Source organism: Loxodonta africana, chromosome 7, assembly GCF_030014295.1.
Source record: "Loxodonta africana isolate mLoxAfr1 chromosome 7, mLoxAfr1.hap2, whole genome shotgun sequence".
NCBI classification, from domain to species: Eukaryota; Metazoa; Chordata; class Mammalia; order Proboscidea; family Elephantidae; genus Loxodonta; species Loxodonta africana.
In genome coordinates this window covers 12,212,466-12,232,984 of record NC_087348.1, presented here as the reverse complement: position 1 = coordinate 12,232,984, position 20,519 = coordinate 12,212,466, and the positions used below count along the sequence as shown (strand labels likewise).

The window sequence follows — 20,519 nt, the reverse complement described above, 5'->3', positions numbered from 1 at the left end:
GCCCAAGTCTGAAACCGCCTGTAAAAGTGAGGTTTGCTCCCTTTAAACCACCTTGCAGCTCTGGGATGCTGTTACTGCGAAAATAAACGGCGCTAGTTTTTTTAGTACTCTGGCCCGCGACATGGAAGGGGCAGAAGGGAGGGTGCAGCCATATCCCTGCCACGTCCTATCGGGAGGCTGGCCTCCGACCCTAGGCGGCTAATGATTTAAGGTAATTAACATACTAGTGGGTTGCCCTTCACCGATTTGAAGATCCTCTACCCAATTTAAGAGCCAGATGAACTCTTAAAGGAGAGAAAGAAGAACCCTGAGCCCGAATCGTGGGCCCTGTCACCACTCATAAATCTTTGGGGCAGCAGAAGAAATGTTGAGGCAAATTTGGTTCTTCTCCCAAGTACTGTTCAACTCGCCGACCACGCCATCACTCAGGAACTCAAGGCCCAGGCACCACAACTGCCTTGGCTCTCCCTGCCAGCCGTGATAAATGGTATGAAGGAAATAAAAAGGCTCCGAGGTGGAGAATAACAGAACTCTTTTAGACAGGGTAGTCAGAAGAGGCCCCTCTGAGAAGGCAGCAGCTAAGGTGTGGCGGGGAAACCCTGGTGGCTAGTGGTTAAGTGCTACGACTGCTAACCAAGAGGTCAGCAGTTCAAATCCGCCAGGCGCTCCTTGGAAACTCTGTGGGGCAGTTCTAACTCTGTCCTATAGGGTCCTTATGAGTTATGAGTCGGAATCGACTGGACCGCGGTGGGTGGGTGGCTGGGTAAGGTCTGGGGGAGGGGAAGGAGGAAAGGAGATGTATTGGTGGAAGGTGGAGGATTACTACCAGGTGGAAATTAAACTGGAGACCATTTGTAGTAAACTAGCAGCTTTATTGCCCTTTAGTGTGTATGTCTTCACTTGAGGAGATGTTTAAGTGCTTGAGGGAGGAAAACCTGTAAGAAATGGTGTAGCTCAGGGAACAGGCCTTGGGAATCCTGGAGCGGGGTCACAGTGAGAGACTGGTCTGCCTGGGAGGCGGCCGCCACAAAGGTCAGGAGGGGCTCAGCCCCTGGCCTCTGTTCACCGCCACTCAGTCCTCTCAGCTCCTGGGTCACCTGAGCCTCAGTCTTCAGCCACTCTGTTCCAGCACTGCCTTCCTTGGTTTGCTGCTGTAAGCGTCTCCGGGCACGCCGCCGCCCCTGCCACACTCGGTGCCACAAGGCACAGCGCCAGCTCACCGAGGAGAGTGCCGCCCCCTTGCCTGTCTCACCCTGTGACCCTTCTTGGGCTGCATCAGGTCCCTTGGGTCCCTGCTCTGCCAAGGCTACCTGGCCTGGTTGGCCCCCTTCTCCGGTGACTAGGTGCTCTCTGGTTGTCAAGGACAGCTCCCCTGGGTGCCCAGGACTCTGCATTGCCCAGTCCTGCACCGTCTCACCAACCTCTATGACCATTTCTTCCACCCCGTCTTCACCGTGGCCCCCTGCACATTCCTGCTGCTCTTCCCTCCCCTCCTCACAGCTCTGCGTCCGTCCATCTCGTTTCAGTCTTTTGCTTGTCCCTCCCTGGGGAGACTCCCCAGCTGCATCTCCCTCTGACCTCGATCTCTTGGTTCCCTGCTCTATACAGCACCCCAATGCGTCCCTTAACAACTGGACCAGGGCCGCAGTGAGCTGGGTGAAGGGAGCCAGGGGTAAGGGGATGGGTGTAGCAGATAGCAGGGAGCTAGGGGAGCTGGGCTGCAGAAGAGGGAGCAGCCCCCAGTCCCGACCCCGGGAGGAACGGTGCTGGTACTGGAGGCTTCGGCAGTAATTGGCTGCTGCTCGGCAGCAGTTCTGTAGCCGCCCAGCTACCCGGCAGGTCACATTGGCTGCCACGTTATGACTCAGGTCAAACGGGTCCTGGAGATTCAGGGGGCCAAGGCGCAGGCCCCCCCAGAGATTAGAGGGCAGGCCTCCTGCCACAGGCAATGCCTGGCCCTCCCGCAGAGAAAGCAGTGAGCCCCGAAGATCCCAGCAAGAGACACAGGAGAAGAACTGGGCTAGCAGGGAACCTGCAGGAGAAGGAAGATTGGAGAAAAAGGGTCACTTATAGGCCAGAAAGGAGCCCTGGTGGCACAGTGGTTAAACAGGCTGCTAACCAAGCAGTTTGAACCCACTAGCTGCTCTGTAGGAGAAAGATGTGGCAGTCTGTTTCCATAAAAATTATAGCCTTGGAAACCCTATAGGATAGTTCTCTGTCCTATAGGGTCACTATAGTTGCAGTCGACTTGACAGCAACAGGTACAGGCCAGAACTGAGACTGTTGGAGACAGGTCTTACACCAGAGCCATTTCCTTAGCAGTAGTGTCTCTCTTCCAAGGAGCTCAGGAGAATGTCAAGAAGCTAGACTTCTCTGCTCCCTCTATACAAGAGGTCAAGCCCCTCTCTCTGTGCTCTCAGCAACACCCTTCCCCAGAGGCTACTCCCTCCTCTGGCTAGCAGTGTAGCCTCGGGCAAGCCACTTGGCTGCCCCAAGGCTTTGTTTCTTTGTCCATAAATGACAATAACAATATTCACCATCCCATGGAGAACCATGCGTGGCACACAGTAGACATACGGTAATGTTACCTACTATTGTGATTAATAAAATCACTGGTTGTCTCCCAGGCTCCCAGAACTTACTGAGGGGCTCCACATTGGTGCTGGGCTCCAGTCTCGAAGCATCTCGGGGGAAACTACAATCCCAGCCATCAACCTCCACCTGTTCTCCCTCACCTGTGAGAATAAGAAAGGTGCAGTTCAGCCAGGAAATGGGACTGTGTGGGGAGAAGCGAAGGGGGAGGGAGGGATAAGAAGAGACCTCATTAGCTCAGTGTGTCTAAGTATGATGGCAGAGCAGTGAAGGCCAAACTGTTGTACCTGCTTTCTGGGTGAGCTGGGACACAGTGGGCAACACAGGAGGGTCTCTGGTCTGAAGGAAATAGATCACCAGCAAGGTCAAGGCGTAGTTATTGAGAAGGGGGCCGCTCCCTGAGTGAATAATCAGTAATTCCAGTTAGATTAGAGAGGCTCCCGACCTCTTTTATAGCAGTTTTCTCCACACCAGTTCTTATACCTGCCCCCTTCTCTCCCTGATATCCTTGGTCCTGACACCAACTCAGCCTTAAGTCTGTCCTGATTCATCCTTACCTGACAGGCCCCGACCCTGAGCCCAGCAGCGGAGGGTGTACACAAGGGGCCGGACTCGCCCATCCAGCTCGGAGCAAAGACTCAGGAAGCGGGAATTATGCAGAGCCAGCCTGGGATGAAAGGAGGACGATGGTGTCAGGGCTCAAGACCCCTCTGAGCTACCAGCTCCCCCTGCTCTCATTCCTGACTTGTATAACCAGGGCCAAGTGGAGTAAGGAGGCCAGAGGGGGTTTCCCAAAGTGGGTACCAAAACACTGGTCTTCTGAGAGGGTGTACAAAAGGAAATCAAATGAGTTTAGGAAACATAACATCCTATATACCAGTCTGGAACATTCAGAGCAGGTTATAAAACTGCTCAGAGCCTTCAGTATGCAAAAAAACAGAGATGGGAAGGGAAGGAGAAAGGGAGGAAAGAGAAGGAGGGAAAGGGGAAAGAGAAAAAACAAAACTCATTTAATTTAGCACTTTCCAAATGTATTTAACCATGAAATCCTTTTCCACATGCCTTAAAAATAGTATCCCCAGGAACACACTTCAAGAACATAAAATAGAAACCAGACAAGGAAATGAGAGGCAGAAAGAGGGATGAGACCATACAAGAATAATCTCAGGGCTCGGAAGGTACAGGAGCTTCTCAGACCAGGACTCCCTCCTCCTACCCTGGAATTCTCAGCTGGCCTTTCCCAACCACCACCACCGCTCCCCAAGAAAGATACCGGTTACTAAGGGAGATGTCACCGTGGAGACCTGAGGGCCGATGGCAGAATTTGACCACAGGGCGTCGGGCAGAGGGCACAGTTTGGACTCGGTACACCCCAGGCACACAGCCCCGAAGAATAGATCCCACCAGCTCCAGCATTGCTCCCCCCTCTGCTTTCTCCCCCTTCAAGGCCTCTGCTAGTTCCAGAGACTTCCCCAGGTCCCCCTCTCCCCTGTCTTCCTGTAGGGGAGAGGCTGGAGGCAGGGACTGGGGGGAAGCCAGGGTCTCAGAGGCCAAAGCCGAGTCCGGAGTCTGGGGCGCCAGGGAGGAGGATGGGGTTTCAAAGTCCAGGGCTTCAGAGTCTTGGGGAGAAGATGGAGGCTGTGAGCCTGGAGGGGAGGCTGAGATGCAAGCCAGGGCTTGAGGATCCAGTGGGGAAGCAAGGGCCGAGTCCAAGGATGGAGACTCTGGAGGCTTTGGGGCTGGCTGTGGGCAGAAAAGAGCCAAGTGAATGCCTCTGCTGCTGTCCCCTAACTGGGGGAACATTCTTGTCCCCAAAATGACAATATCTAATATCTGCAGCTTGTTACATGTTAGGGTCTATTCTAAGGGCTTCGCATCTATTAACTCATTCAATCCTCACAGCAATCCTTTTTTAAAAATAAAAGTAGCCGTGTAATTACATAAAGTAAATGGCCTGTATTCTTCAAAAATATCATTGTCACAAAAAACAATAACGGGCAGAGGAACTATACCAGATCAAAGCTGACTGAAGAGACACTACAACAGTCCACCGTAGACACGGCTAACAAATCAGAATATGGACTGGAGGTTAAAGTCTTGTACCAGTGTTAAAATTTCCTCAATTTGATAATCGTATCGTGGTTATGCACCAGAATACTTTTGTTCTTTGGTAATAACCAAAAAAAAAAAACCTGTTGCTGTCGAGTTGATTCCAACTCAGTGACCCTATACTACAGAGTGGAGCTGTCCCATAGGGTTTCCAAGGTGTACCTGGTGAATTCAAACTGCTGACCTTTTGGTTAGCAGCTGAGCTCTTAACCACTGTGCCACCAGGGCTCCTCTTAGGTAATGTGCGCTAGAATATTAAGGGGTAAAGGCGCACAGTGTACAGCCTGCCTTCTAATGGTTCAGAAAATATAAATCGTGTGTGCGTGTGTAGAGAAAGAATGAAAAGACATGTTAAAAAAATAAATAACCCTTTGCTATTATAAAAACAGGAGCCCTGATGGCGCAGTGGTTAAATGTTCCGCTGATAACTACTGAAAGGTCGGCGGTGTGAACCTACCAGCCCCTCTGTGGGAAAAGGATATGGCAGTCTGCTTCTGTAAAGATTAACCCAAAATTCACTGCTGCCAAGTTGATTCCAACTCACAGCAACCCTATAGGATAGAGTAAAACTGCCCCATAGGGTTTCCAGGGCTGTAAATCCTTATGGAAGCAGACTGCCACATATTTCTCCAGAGGAGCTGCTGGTGGGTTCAAACCGCCAACGTCTTGGTTAGCAGCCAGACACTTAACCACTGCACTACCGGGGCTCCTTCCGTAAAAACTACAGCCTTAGAAACCCCATGGGACAGTTCTACTCTGTCCTATAGGGTTGCCATGAGTAGGAATCCACTCAGTGACAATGGGTTTGACTTGGTTTGGTATTACAAAAACAGAAGCTATGTATGACAGAAAATACAGAGAAGCAAAAAAACACAATCCAAAATTCACCTTATTGCATCTTTTTATATATCATTTTACCAAAATAAGATTATGCTATACGTACCATTTTGAAATGTTTTTTTCCTATTAAAACTGCCTTGTATCCCATGTCTGTTCATTTCGATCCTACCTAATACCCATCCATATTCGCATTTCTCCACAATCACCCTTTCAGGTAGGTCCCATTACCCCCTTTTACAGACGAACAGACGAAGAACTAAGGCGTGGAGAGGTAAAGCACTTAACCACAGTACCATGGCTAATAAGAGGCAACTATTTTTAACTGACCGTTCTCACTGACTCTTCTCAGCTGCCTCCCTGTCACTCACCTGAGGCTCGTCTAAGTCACCCAGATCCAGGAAGAGGTCAAGATCACAGCCATGGACATCAAAGCTGTTTATGGAAGAGCCAAAAGGATGGACCACACAGCCTGAGTGCGGAGCAGAGAATAAAGGTCAAGAGACACTGGAGGGAGCAGGGAGTAGAAGAATATACCTATACCAAAAACCCATTGCCACCGAGTCAATTCTGACTCACAGTGACCCTGAAGGACAGAGTAGAACTTCCCCATAGGGTTTCCAAAGCTATAAATCTTTATGGAAGCAGACTGCCACATCTTTATCCCACAGAGCAGCTGGTGGATTCAAACCTCCAACCTCTCAGTTCACAGCAGATGGATGAACCACTGCGCCACCAGGGGTCCAGAAGAACATAATAGGAACGGAATAAACACCCCTGGCTGTGGGAGGACCGGCATGCAGATACAGGGACCTGAAGGACAGAGGGGCTCAGGCACAGGCGGGGCAGTGACTTACCAGGGAAGAACTCTGTGAAGACTTCCTGCATCAGGGACACCACGAGGCTCCGAAGCTGCCGCTCAGCCTCAGACAACTCCCTCAGCCCCACGAGCTTTACCATTTGTGCCCCCACGTCTGACGCCTCAGCTAGTGCTTTGGCCAACTGGTGACTGTCAGGGGCTGCTCCTTTGGGGGACTTGGAAGCCGGACTCTGGAACTCCTTCTGCTCCCGTGGCCGGACCCGCAGGCGATGTCCTCTCAGGCTGTGCTGGGGCTGGGACAAGACGGCATCCCGGGCACCCACGTCCCCCATCTCCACAATGGCAAACACTCCCTGGTAAACCACAACAGGGGCAGGGACCAAACAGCAGGTGAGGAGCTTTGAAATGGGGACTATCCCATGAATTGGGACTATTTGCTTGCTCTTCCCGTAACCCAAAAACCCAAACCCACTGCCGTCGAGTCGATTCCAACTCAGAGCGACCCTACGGGACAGAGTAGAACTGCCCCATAGAGTTTCCAAGGAGTGCCTGGTAGATTCGAACTGCCGACCTCTTGGGTGGCAGCCATAGCACTTAACCACTATGCCACCAGGGTTTCCATTTCCGTAACAGCAGGGGACATTTAAAGAAGCCATTTTCTCCACCCCTCCCACACATTTTCTTCTCACCCCAGTCTGCCACTGAAAATCTCTTTTTGCTTATTTCACTGTTCCCTATTCTTGCCAATGATGTGATTTCACTGGCGTCACTGCGGCCCACCCCCTGACTTTTCCTGGTTTAACTAGACTCTTCTGATATTTATCAAAAACCCATGTAGTGAACACTGCTAGGCATAAATATGGACACATAATCCCTATCTTCAAGGAACTTACCATCTAGGAATAATGGCAATACACGACAGCCATGCTCCTGTGATTTGGTTGAGTTCCATGACATGCACTGGGCTCTATTTTTTTTTTTTTTTAAAAGAGTGTTAGAAGGAGCAGGACAAATATGACTGCTTTGGGGTAAAAGGCCATATTCTTTTGTAGCCTGTCCAGTGGTAAAGCTGGAGCCTTATTCCACTTATAAAAAGGTACCTCCAACAGAATCAAGGCAGTGTGGTACTGGTATAAGGATCGACATTTAGGTCAAAGGAATGGAATTCAGCACTCAGAAATAAACCTATATGCCTATGGTAAACTGATTTCCGACAAGGGTGCCAAGACAATTCAACAGGGAAAGAACAGTCTTCTCAACACATGGTGTTAAGACAATGGCTAGCCATGCAAAAGAATGAATTTCAACCCCTACCTCACGCCATTATACAAAATTTAACTCAAAATGGACCAAAACCTAAGTGAATGAGTTAAAATTATAAAACTTTCGGAAAAAAACATAGGTATAAGTCTTTGTGATCCTGTATTAGGGAACGGTTTCTTAGGTAGAACACTTAAATCCTAAGCAATCAAAGAAAAAACAGGTAACTTGGACTTCATTAAAATGAAAACCTTTTCATAAGAAGGAATGAAATACTGATACATGCTACAATGTGGATGAAACTCAAAAACATGCTAAGCGAAAGAAGCCAGATGCAAAAAGGTCACATATTGTATAATCCCACTTGTATGAAACATCCAGAATAGACGGAAAGCAGACTGATGGTTGCCAGGGGCCGGAGGGAAGAGGAACGGGAAGTAACGGGTACAGGATTTTATTTGCGGGTGACAAAAATGTTTTGGAATTAGACAGAGCTGATGGTGGCACAACCCTGGAATGTTTAGTGAACGCCACTGACTTGTTCACTTTCTGAAGTGTTAATTTTATGTCATGGGAATTTTACATCAATTTAAAAATAATTTTTTTTAACTTTCGTGTTTCAAAGAACACCATAAAAAAGTGAAAAAACAACTCATAGAGCGGGAGAAAATTTTGGCAAATCATGTATCTAATAAGGATCTAGTGTCTAGAATACTAAAAAAACAACTTACAACTCCCCATTTCCCCCACACTCAGCCAGAGAGATACCTATTTTAATGTTTCAAAGAATTCAGCAAAGCAACTGGCTTAGAATCACCCAGTCTCTACAATCGCCTGGCAGGAATCTCACGGGATCCACTTTGCTCAAAAGGTAGTTCAGACTGAAGATAGGCAGCTGTTATCAGGAAAGGCCTCTACCAGTGCTTTTCCACCTTCCTCCTCCTGATAAACATTCCAAGCACTCCCCTGACCAGGTCCAGGTTTTTGAGGTGGCTCACTATGGGCTAGGGCAGTATTTTTCAGCATTTTTTTTTTTAACCCATTCCCTCTCTGGTTAAAGACAAAAGCCTTACCATCACCCCTTTTAGTGTGATGGATCACTCTCCTGTGGCCTTTCTTGCCATGCTCTTGTAACTCTCACCCAAGTGATTGGCTGGGACCAGGCAAATAAAGGTTTATGGAACCCTAACGAAAAGATCGGTCAGTTTTCCCATCCCACTAGGCTTAAAATGAGCCAACCCAGAGGAGGGAAGGAGAGGATCTTATGAACCCGAATTGCACAATTTCACATGGGTTTCACCACATCTTTGATGTGAAAAACAGGTGAAATTGTGCACTACAGATTAGTACAGATTACATACCTTGCTTATGGGCAATCCATCCCTGAAATGAAGGCAAGCTGGGCCTGGGGGATGGCCCTGCAGGCACACAGGCCTGTGTCACACATGGGGTTGCTTTCTGGCATGATGCAAATGTTCTGGGATTGGACAGTGATGATGGTTAAACAACTCTGTAATTTCTAATTGCAGTGCAATGGATCGCTTTTATATAGCCTTTCTAGCCATGGTCTTGTAATTCCCACAAAATGATTGGATGGGACTATGCAAATAAGGCCCCCACGTGTCTGTCAGTTTGTCATACTGTGGGGGCTTTTGTGTTGCTGTGATGCTGGAAGCTATGCCACCGGTATTCAGACACCAGCAGGGTCACCCATGGAGGACAGGTTTCAGCTGAGCTTCCAGGCTCAGACTAGGAAGAAGGACCCAGCAGTCTACTTCTGAAAAGTATTAGCCAGTGAAAACCTTATGAATAACAGCGGAACACTGTCTGATACAGTGCTGGAAGATGAGCCCCCCAGGTTGGAAGGCACTCAAAAGATGACTGGGGAAGAGCTGCCTCCTCAAAGTAGAGTCGACCTTAATGACATGGATGGAATAAAGCTTTCGCGACCTTCATTTGCTGATGTGGCACTGCTCAAAATGAGAAGAAACAGCTGCAAACATCCATTAATAATGGGAACCTGGAATGTACAAATTATGAATCCAGGAAAATTGGAAATCGTCAAAAATGAAATGAAACGCATAAACATTGATATCCTAGGCATTTGTGAGCTGAAATGGACTGGTATTGGCCATTTTGAATCAGACAATCATATAGTCTGCTATGCTGGGAATGACAACTCGAAGAGGAATGGTGTTGCATTCATCATCCAAAAGAATGTCCAAAAGAAGAAGGACAACGCTGTCAGTGATAGGATAATATCCACGCGCCTACAAGGAAGACCAGTTAATACTACTATTATTCAAATTTACGCACCAACCACTAGGGCGAAAGATGAAAAAATAGAAGATTTTTATCAGCTGCTGCAGTCTGAAATTGAGCATGCAATCAAGATGCATTGATAATTACTGGCGATTGGAATGTGAAAGTTGGAAACAAAGAAGGATCAGTAGTTGGAAAATATGGCCTTGGTGATAGAAACAATGCTGGAGATCGAATGATAGAATTTTGCAAGACCAATGACTTCTTCATTGCAAATACCTTCTTTCACCAACATAAACGGGGACTAAACACATGGACCTCACCAGATGGAACACACAGAAATCAAACTGACTATATCTGTGGAAAGAGACGATGGAAAAGCTCAATATCATCAGTCAGAAGAAGGCTAGGGGCCGACTGTGGAACAGACAGACCATCAATTGCTCATATGCAAGTTCAAGCTGAAACTGAAGAAAATCAGAGCAAGTCCGTGAGAGCCAAAATATGACCTTGAGTATATCCCACCTGGATTTAGAGACCATCTCAAGAACAGATTTGACACATTGAACACTAGTGACCGAAGACCAGATGAGTTGTGGAATGACATCAAGGACATCATCCTGGAAGAGAGCAAAAGGTCACTGAAAAGACAGAAAAGAAAGAAAAGACCAAGACGGATGTCAGAGGAGACTCTGAAACTTGCTCTTGAGCGTCAAGCAGCTAAAGCAAAAGGAAGAATTGATGAAATAAAAGAACTGAACAGAAGATTTCAAAGGGCCTCTCGAGAAGACGAAGTATTAAAATGTCATGTGCAAAGAGCTGGAGATGGAAAACCAAAAGGGAAGAACACGCTCGGCGTTTCTCAAGCTGAAAGAACTGAAGAAAAAATTCAAGTCTCGAGTTGCAATAGTGAAGGATTCCATGGGGAAAATATTAAACAACACAGGAAGCATCAAAAGAAGATGGAAGGAATACACAGAGTCATTATACCAAAAAGAATTAGTCGATATTCAACCATTTCAAAAGGTGGCATATGATCAGGAACCGATGGTACTGAAAGAAGAAGTCCAAGCTGCTCTGAAGGCATTGGCGAAAAACAAGGCTCCAGGAATTGATGGAATATCGATTGAGATGTTTCAACAAACAGATGCAGTGCTGGAGGTGCTCACTTGTCTATGCCGAGAAATATGGAAGACAGCTTCCTGGCCAACTGACTGGAAGAGATCCATATTTATGCCTCTTCCCAAGAAAGGTGATCCAACCGAAGGTGGAAATTTTAGAACAATATCATTAATATCACATGCAAGGAAAATTCTGCTGAAGATCATTCAGAAACGGCTGCAGCAGTACATTGACAGGGAACTGCCAGAAATTCAGGCCGGTTTCAGAAGAGGACATGGAATCAGGGATATGATTGCTGATGTCAGATGGATCCTGGCTGAAAGCAGAGAATACGAGAAGGATGTTTACCTGTGTTTTATTGATTATGCAAAGGCATTTGACTGTGTGGATCATAACTATGGATAACACTGTGAAGAATGGGAATTCCAGAACACTTAATTGTGCTCATGAGGAACCTTTACATAGATCAAGAGGCAGTTGTTCAGACAGAACAAGAGGATACTGATTGGTTTAAAGTCAGGAAAGATGTACGTCAGGGTTGTATTCTTTCACCATACCTATTTAACCCGTATGCTGAACAAATAATACGAGAAGCTGGAGTATATGAAGAAGAACGGGGCATCAGGATTGGAGGAAGACTCATTAACAACCTGCGTTATGCAGATGACACCACCTTGCTTGCTGAAAGCGAAGAGGACTGGAAGCACTTACTAATGAAGATCAAAGACCACAGCTTTCAGTATGGACTACACCTCAACATAAAGAAAACAAAAATCCTCACAACGGGACCAATGAGCAACATCATGGTAAAAGGAGAAAAGATTGAAGTTGTCAAGGATTTCATTTTACTTGGATCCACAATCAACAGCCATGGAAGCAGCAGTCAAGAAATCAAAAGACACATCGCATTGGGCAAATCTGCTGCAAAGGACCTCTTTATAGTTTGAAGAGCAAAGATGTCACCCTGAAGACGAAGGTGCGCCTGACCCAAGCCATGGTATTTTCAATCACATCATATGCATGTGAAAGCTGGACAATGAATAAGGAAGACCGAAGAAGAGTTGACGCCTTTGAATTGTGGTGCTGGCGAAGAATATTGAATATACCATGGACTGCCAAAAGAACGAACAAATCTGTCTCGGAAGAAGTGCGGCCAGAATGCTCCTTAGAAGCAAGGATGGCTAGACTGCATCTTAAATACTTTGGACACGTTGTCAGGAGGGATCAGTCCCTGGAGAAGGACATCATGCTTGGCAGAGTACAGGGTCAGCGGAAAAAAGGAAGACCCTCAACGAGGTGGACTGACACAGTAGCTGCAACAATGAGCTCAAGCATAACAAGGATTGTAAGGACGGCGCAGGACTGGGCAGTGTTTCATTGTGTTGTGCACAGGGTCGCTATGAGTCGGAACTGACTCGACGGCACCTAACAACAGTAACAACAACATGCAAATAAGATGCTTGTAGACCATCAAGGAGATTAGACAACTTGCAAATAAGCTGCGTGGCATCCTTGTGGGGTAGGACCATGCAAATGAGGTATATGGAACCCTAACAAGGGGATCGGTCAGTTTTGCCATCCCTTTAGGCTTAAAATGAGCCATCCCGGAGGCAGAAAGGGAGGACCTCACTACCAACAAGAGGAAGAGACGCGAGCATAGCGCATCCTTTGGACCCAGGGTCCCTGCACTGAGAACCTCCTAGACCCAGGAAACAGAGAACCGTGACATGAGAGACAGTGCAAGACAGTGCGAAGTAGCAGCAGAGAAATGGTGGCAACAGAACTAGCCAACCCATGGAGTGAGAGAGCTGAGTGCCTTCAGGGAAGAGGCTTCCTGGCAGAATGGGGTACCTCTGGGCACTTGTCGGATCTAGGCTTGCTCGCGACCTATGTAGCTAGAGAGCTAAGCGCCTTCAGGCCAAGGCTTACTGGCAGTGTAGGGTGCCTCTGGGCACTTATAGGTGGAGCTAAAGAGCTGTGTAACACCTAGCTAAGGCAGAGCAGAAGACAGCCCAAGACATCCCAGGGGCTGAGGGGCCAAGGGCCAGGGAGAGGCCTGCCTGTGGGCACAGTGGAGGAGCTATCCTCCATATCTTGAGTCATTCCTGACCCTGAATTGTAAACTGTTACTTCCCTAATAACCCCAGAACTGTGAGTACTGTCTATGAGTTCTGTGTGGCCACTGCAATGAATTATTGAACTCAGCAGAGAAGTAGAGTGCTGTAGGAGGGATGGCTGCTGTCAGAAGCGTTAAAAAGGTTGGAGGGAGGTTGGACGCATGTTTCACTCACAGCAATCACCCTGAGCTTTATAATGATACTGATAATGATTTTCTCTCCTTCCCCCTGTGAAGTCAGACAAGGAGGTCTGACACCACCACCACACCATTTTTACTGTTGGCAATTGAAGTTATCAAGGATTTCGTCTTATGTGGATCCAAAATCAACGCCCACAGGAGCAGTGGTCAGGAAATCAAACTACTTGTTGCACTGAGCAAGTCTGCTGCATAAGACCTCTTTAAAGTATTGAAAAGCTAAGACGTCACTTTGAGGACTAAGGATGCGCTTGACCCAAACCATGGTATTTTCAGTCGCCTCATATGCGCGCAAAAGCTGGATGGTGAATAAGAAATACCGAAGAAGAATTGGCACCTTTGAATTATGGTGTTGGCGAATAATACCAAATATACCATGGACTTCCAGAAAAACAAACAAATCTGTCCTGGAAGAAGTACAGCCAGAATGCTCCTTAGAAGCAAGGATGGAGAAACTGTCTCACATACTTTGGACATGTTATTAGCAGGGACCAGTCCCTAGAGAAGGACATCATGCTCGGTAAAGTAAAGGGTCAGAAAAAAGAGGAAGACCCTCAACAAAATGGACTGACACAGTGGCTGGAACAATGGGCTCAAGCATACCAACTGTAAGGATGGCGCAGGACTGGGCAGTGTTTCATTCTGTTGTACATAGGGTCACTGTAAGTTGGAATCAACTCGATGGCACCTAATGACAACAACAATGTACCAACCATTGAATGATGCACTTTAAAAGGGTGAATTTTATGTGAATTATACATCAATTAATTAAAAAAAAAGGTTCCCTTCTTATCCTTGCTTCTACCCTCACCCCTAACAGAGCAAAAAGGAACCAAAGTGAAGCCAAGGGAAAAGGCAGCTACCTGGCCCTGCTCAGACCTGTCTTCTGACTCTGAGGAGGCACAAAGCTCACCAGTATAATATTCAACATCAAGTCTGGAACCAAAGCTGTAGCTAGAACTTAGGTGTCTTTTTGCCTGGCCTTGCTTCTCTCAAGAACCTTACAGAAGGCGCCAAGGAGGCCAGGACTAGCAGATACAGAAGCCTGTGTCCTGGGCATTTTTCTCCTCTCAACGTTACCATCCCCACCTAGAGCTACCATCTGTTGAGGGCTTGTAAACTAAGCATTTCACATAAACTCTGTCTAAGCTTCCTAAGACTCATACAAGATATGTGTTATTATTTACGCTTTACAAATTAAGCAACTGAAACTCAAAGGCGTTAAGTACTTTGTGGCTGCCTCCCAAATAGGGGCTTAAATCCCCAAATTTCCAACTTCCCAGTGAAACCCCCCTCAAGGAAACACTGTTGGAATTAAATGAAATATTGTATGTGAAGTACTTAGCACTTGGTGCAGAGTAACTGCTCAATAAAGCTTCTAATCATTATTGTTATAATAAATAGAAGCCCCAGAAACTGTAGGTTTAAATCCAGAAAAACATCGTTCTTTGTGATCGAAATAAACTATTGACAAAAATGGGGACATTTGGGTTTTCTAAAGAAGTAACCTGGGGCAGACACTTCCAATTGCCCACTCAGTATACATTCTCCCCTTCTAAATTACAAACAGAACCCGGATTTTGTTCTGAGGAGCAATGAGCCCAGGTTTAAAAAAAAAAAAAAAATTCATTTCTCAAGCTTGCCTGCAGCTAGGGATAACCATGTGATGGAGTTCTGGCCAATGAGATATAAGTAGAAGTCTATCAAGGAGGCCTTCTGGAAAAGGTATTTTCCTGGGAAATAAAGAAAAAGGCATGGGGGCCCTTCCCCTGCCCCTCCTGCCCGCTTGCAGATGTGAAAGGAGCATTATCACGATGAAGATGACAGCCATGTCAATAATGACAGAGCAGAAAGACAGTAAAACCCTGGACTGCCTAGGCCTGGACAGTTACATGAGAAAAAACAAACCCTTTTTGCTTAAGCCATTGTAGTTGAGTAGTTGAATGCAATCCCTAACAAAACAGACCCCATCCTAAGAGAAGGTCTGGGATACTTGGTGAGTGAACCATTTCTTTTAGAAGGATCAGCACAAAGCTGGTTTCTATGAGGCAGAGGTTAAAGCTGTCCCAAACGTCCAACTCTTCCAAACAGCTGTTTCACTCCATCATCTCTAACATCAACTACTGCTCCTCCCCTCAATACTCTCCCTCACATCTTTGGGGTCCATAATTCACGGCAAAGTCTCACAGAACTCACAAACTGTCAAGGAAATGGCTCATACAGTTGTGCAGGCTGGCAAGTCCCAAATTTGTGAGTCAGGCGTCAGGCTGGAGGTTTCTCCTGACTCACGTGGTTTCAGGGCTGAGACACCCAAATCGGCAGGTCAGATAACAGGCTGCTGGCTCACAAGGCTGCAGGAGCCGGCAATCAGGTCAGAAGACAGGCTGCTGGCTCAGGTCCCAAGAACTGGAGGTCAGATGATGAGCCAGATGCAGAATTCAGAGCAAGAGAGAGAGCTTTGCCGGAGCACTCACATACATATTGGATGCGGACCACAGCATCAAGGAAACTCTTCTTACTTGAGCAAAGCAGTGCAACGGTGTGACTTGAATAAGTGTGGTGACTGGGGAAAAGGTGGTGACTTGAGTCACACCTTCTAGTAAAGGGGTGACTCAAGGTACATCCCACCCTAATCCTGCCTCATTAACTTAATGGAAAACTCACTCCCAAATGGAACCATAATCACAGGCATAGAGGCTAGGATTTACAACACATCACAAAACTGGGAATAATTACATCAGATTACAAAATGGAGGACAATTACATTAGGCCACAAAATGGAAGATGATTAAATCTTTACATAACTGCCAAACAACTGAAAATCATGGCCCGGCCAAGATGACACATAACCTTAACCATCACAAGTTCCATACATCTTATCTGCATTAGCAGCACGCTGCCTAATCCTCTTGGTGGGCCACAAGCACATTATTTGCATAGTCCTAACCAATCATGTGTGAGAATCACAAAGACTATAGCTGGAAGAGCCATATTAAGCAATTCACTGTACCACACTTGGGCATCACCTAAGTCATGTCTACTTAACAGAGTACAGCCTCAGAACTACAATATGGCCAAAGAACACAGCACTGTGACAGTAAACTTTATCAAGGACACTGACAAAAGTTAGGACAGGGTCTTCTAACCAGATAACCTCAGGACCCCTCAGGGTAAATTAATAAACTGCCATCTGGTTTATCAACCAGTTGCTTTGGGGTTTGAAAGTCCCCCAAAGGTGTGTTCTTAAAGCACCCACTTCACTATAGTCATTTAATCGTCTACTTTCTTCTCTAGACTGTAAGCTCTGTGCAAGCAGAAACAACACCTACTTCATCACTCAGAACACAGCTCTAAGCACAGTGCCTAGAACAAAGCTAGCAGTCAACAAATATTTGGTGAATAACAGATTGACTAAATCTAACAAGTCTCCTCGTGAACTGATAAAATCCAGGGGAGGGCTCACAAAACAGGACTAGCTTAGGTACTGTGGTGTCCCACCAAGGACAGGCCACATTAGGAACCAGCCAAAATAGGCTGCTGGTTTCTCTCTCATGTCTCTTTTGGTATGTGGCATACTCGACTCATTCTTTACCCCCAGAGTCATTCATTGTACCTTGTCCTTATCCATGACAACACTGGCAACAGGCCCAAATGCCTCAAAGTACTCAGACAGTTGAGTAGAATCCACATCCCGGGGAAAGCCACTGACAAACACACTTCGAAGTCCCTGGGCCTTTCGAGCAGCTCGTAGTTCCACCAGGTGCCGGTGCTTTCGGCCTCCCAAGTGGGCATCTAGGCTGGGTCCTGCAAAGACAAGCATGAGACAAAAACACCCAAATCACCCTCCACTGTACCTGCCCTGCCTTCGCTCTTTGCACACCTAAATTCTACTGATCCTTCAAAGTTATACTAAGTGTGACCTTTGAATAAACAAAGTCCTGTCTCCTTTCTTCTTCTACCTTCCTCCTTTGTCCATTGTCCCTATATATTCTCCAAGTGGTTCCCCGGAGAAGGCTACACTACAAATATATCTTAAGCCATCTGTAAGTACTAGGTGCAGCAACACCTGCCAATTGTGAAGACATGAAGAGATGACTTATCCAGGTTATATATGGAAGGACTAAGTAACTCAGGACCCTAGACTATTCCCCATGGACCATCTCTGGGTATGGTACAGTGATTATTATAAGTGCAGGCTTTTAAGTCACTTACCCAAATCCAAATCCCTGCTCTGTCAAGCTATGGGAGACCTTGAGCAAGTTACTAAACCTCTCTGCCTCAGTTTCCTCAGGTATAAGATGAAGGTAATAATAGTACTTGCTACATAGGTACTATTCAGATACAGCACTTATCAGAGAGTCTGATACATGGTAAATGTGGAAAAGTTAGCCTCTATCGTTATTTTTATTATATTTGAGTCTGCTGCTTGGTGTCACCAATGTAGATATGGGGCCAGGGAAGACTTAATGACTCCTAGGTTTCTGGCTTGCCCTACTGGACAGGTGAGACTGCCATTCACAGGGGAAGGGAGAAGACCCCATTTAGGGAAGATCATGATTGACGAGTTCACAATCAGAATCGGAGGGTTCACTGAGCCCCTTGCATTGTCTTACTACGATCTGTCACTTTTCCAAACTCACTCTCTGTCCCTCCCTCACTGGTACCCTACGCTGCATCACCGCAGCCTGTCATGCTATTTCACATATCCCTGCTTTTGGGTCACTCCTCTGTAAGACTTGCCTAACTCTTAATTACTGCCTTCTCTAATCCCACAGCTCTCCAAACACATCTATAGTGTATTGAAAGTGTCTCCCTCTCTGGATGTCAGCTCCTTCATCTCTGAACCCCCTTCTTTCACCCTAGGGTCCAGCAGAGTGCAGGGACAGGGCAGATGTCCAATAGATGACGGCTGAAGAGGGAATAAAATAACGGGACTTTCGTCGTCGAGGTCTTGGATACGGGGAAGGAGATCTATAAAGTGATGGGACTTTCTCCTCTTCAATCCCTTCGGACCGGCGGCGGCCTATGAAAACGGAACTGGGTGATCCCACCAACCGACTTGACAGGAACTATGACCTTTAACCCTAACTTTCGCTAGGGTCAAAAGATGAGAGCCCGCATCCACCCCCTCGCTAGCCAACTCTTACGGTTCGCTGTAGTAATGCGGCAGAGGCAGCAGCGGAAACCCCCACGCGGCAGCGATTCGACATCCGAATCCACCGCCGCCATCGTCACTTCCCAATACCGACAAAAAAAACAAGCACTTCTGCCTTCGCCAGAACCCTGTCTTCCAAATAGCAACGCGCTCGGAAGCAATTTCCGCCGCTCGGATGGGAAGTGACGTAGTCGCGGCACTCGTGCAGGCACACCCCCTCCGGAAACCCATCGCTTTCCACTCAGGGTTCCGTTTCTAGCCTGGGTGCAGTCTCCACAGATATAAGAAAAGCCGCCCATCTACGATGCTTATCTGCATGCGGTGAGCCGATTGGTGTGCTCTGTCTGAGATAATCATGCGATGATTGGTTCAAAGATCATGAATATTCAACACAGTAGCCACAAAGGCAAGCGCCGTCTTGCGTCTCGGGCCGTTTTCCAGACAGCCGGCCGCCTCGGTGCTGGGTGGTCGCGGGCCGGCTGGGCGCCCCTTTCAAGCACGGTAGACATCCGCGCGGCTGCGCCCGTAACCCTTCACTTACCCAGGGAGTAAAGGCGGAGGATGGACAGTCTCCACTCTTTGCCCCACGAAGCCTGGGGCTGCCCCTGGACTCCCAACCGCCTAACGACTGTTACCCTCTTCCTCCTGGGCCTTCCCCAAAACGAGGGTCACGAGCGCCCCAGCCCGCCGGCTGGGGAGGGGGGTGATTCTGCGGCCGGCCGGCCTCATCCGACGCCCCTTTGTACTTGCGCCCGGCGGCAAATGCCCCTCTCTGCCCCCCTCGCTACGGCTCTGTGCAGCCTAGCCTTGGTTGGGAAGCTCTGCCCCGTCCTCCGCCGGCTACCTTGCCGACTCCGTGGAACCGCAGCCAGATCACGCGGCCTGGGTGAGCCAGACTCATCCCTGCATCCACTTGCCTTCGGCGTTAGTGGGCTGCGTGGAGTGTACTCACGAGGCGCCAGTCACTGGCCCCCTTCAAGGCAGCGCTGAAGACACCGGCCGTGGTGGCAGCTGAATGAGGACACTGGAGGAGGGAAGTGCTGCTGCCGCCCTCAAGCTGGTACAGTGTTCTGTTCTTCCCCAGACACGGCTGCTGGTGTGGGCTCACTTCACCGGAAGTGAGTAAAAGAGTTAGGGAGACCCTGGGGGCAGGGGCCAGACCGAGATGGAGGGGATCGTAATTTTAAACAGTTTATGCTGTGGTTTCGCTTATACAAAGTGGACCTGAGGCAGACATACCAAGGGCTGTGACCTTGAGCAAGTCACTTTGCCGAGGTTGTCCCCCATCTCTAAAGGAGGGGCCCAAGGAGCACACAGTAAGCTGACCTTCCTGTCTTCTCTCCTGAGGTATCCGTCCTATAGGGCCCTGTTCAGGTATCTGTTCTATCTCCCAAGCCTAAATAGGCAGAGAATAGCACTGCATTGGGCCCCAATATCAAGGCAGTTGCTGAGGCTCTGAGAATCCTGATGCTGCAGGCTGAGTACAGCCTGGAGCTGGGTGGTAAGATCCTGCGGTACCTGCTAAGGTGGCCTACATCGTGCCCTGGCCTCTGGCCTCTAGCAGCTCCCAGAATTTCCTAAGAAAAAGGGACAGGGAAATAACCAGTTTCTGTAGAATCGATGCTGACTCATGGTAACCCCATGTGTGTCAGGGTAGAACTGCGATCTCTCACGTTTTCAATGGCTGATTTTGGAGTAGATCAACTTTTTTCCAAGGTGCCTCTGGGTAAACTCAGACCATCAACCTTTCGGTACTATCTGCATCACCCAGGGATTCCAGAGGGAAATAAGAGTTGGGGAAATAGAGGAAGCGGCAGTCATACCCCGCTCCTCAGGAAGCCACCAGCCATCCAGAGGCAGTTCATCCCAACTGCTTTGACTGAATCTGGCCAGGATGGTGCTTGGTCTCTAGCACCACTGGGGGCTGTGGGGATCCTGGGGTGGGGGGTAGAATTTGGGCCCACGAGGCTGGCTACAGCAGGCAGCCTCAGTCCATATTTCATAAAGAAGCTGTTTCCAGGGCAAGCCCCATCTGTACTTGCTTTATA

General features: G+C 47.8%; 1 protein-coding gene across 1 annotated transcript; it reads right to left on the bottom strand.

The window, feature by feature from the left end:
- Nucleotides 1-851: 851 nt before the first annotated feature.
- Nucleotides 852-20,485, bottom strand: TUT1 (terminal uridylyl transferase 1, U6 snRNA-specific). The gene is made up of 9 exons (XM_003419477.4): nt 18,464-20,485; nt 16,930-17,120; nt 6,396-6,711; nt 5,910-6,010; nt 3,866-4,335; nt 3,150-3,259; nt 2,880-2,990; nt 2,643-2,735; nt 852-2,032 (listed from the first exon to the last, which is right to left on the bottom strand). The coding sequence occupies exons 1-9, from the start codon at nt 18,768-18,770 to the stop codon at nt 897-899; spliced, it is 2,835 nt and encodes a 944-aa protein (XP_003419525.3). The 5' UTR covers nt 18,771-20,485; the 3' UTR covers nt 852-896.
- Between the last annotated feature and the right edge of the window lie 34 nt (nt 20,486-20,519).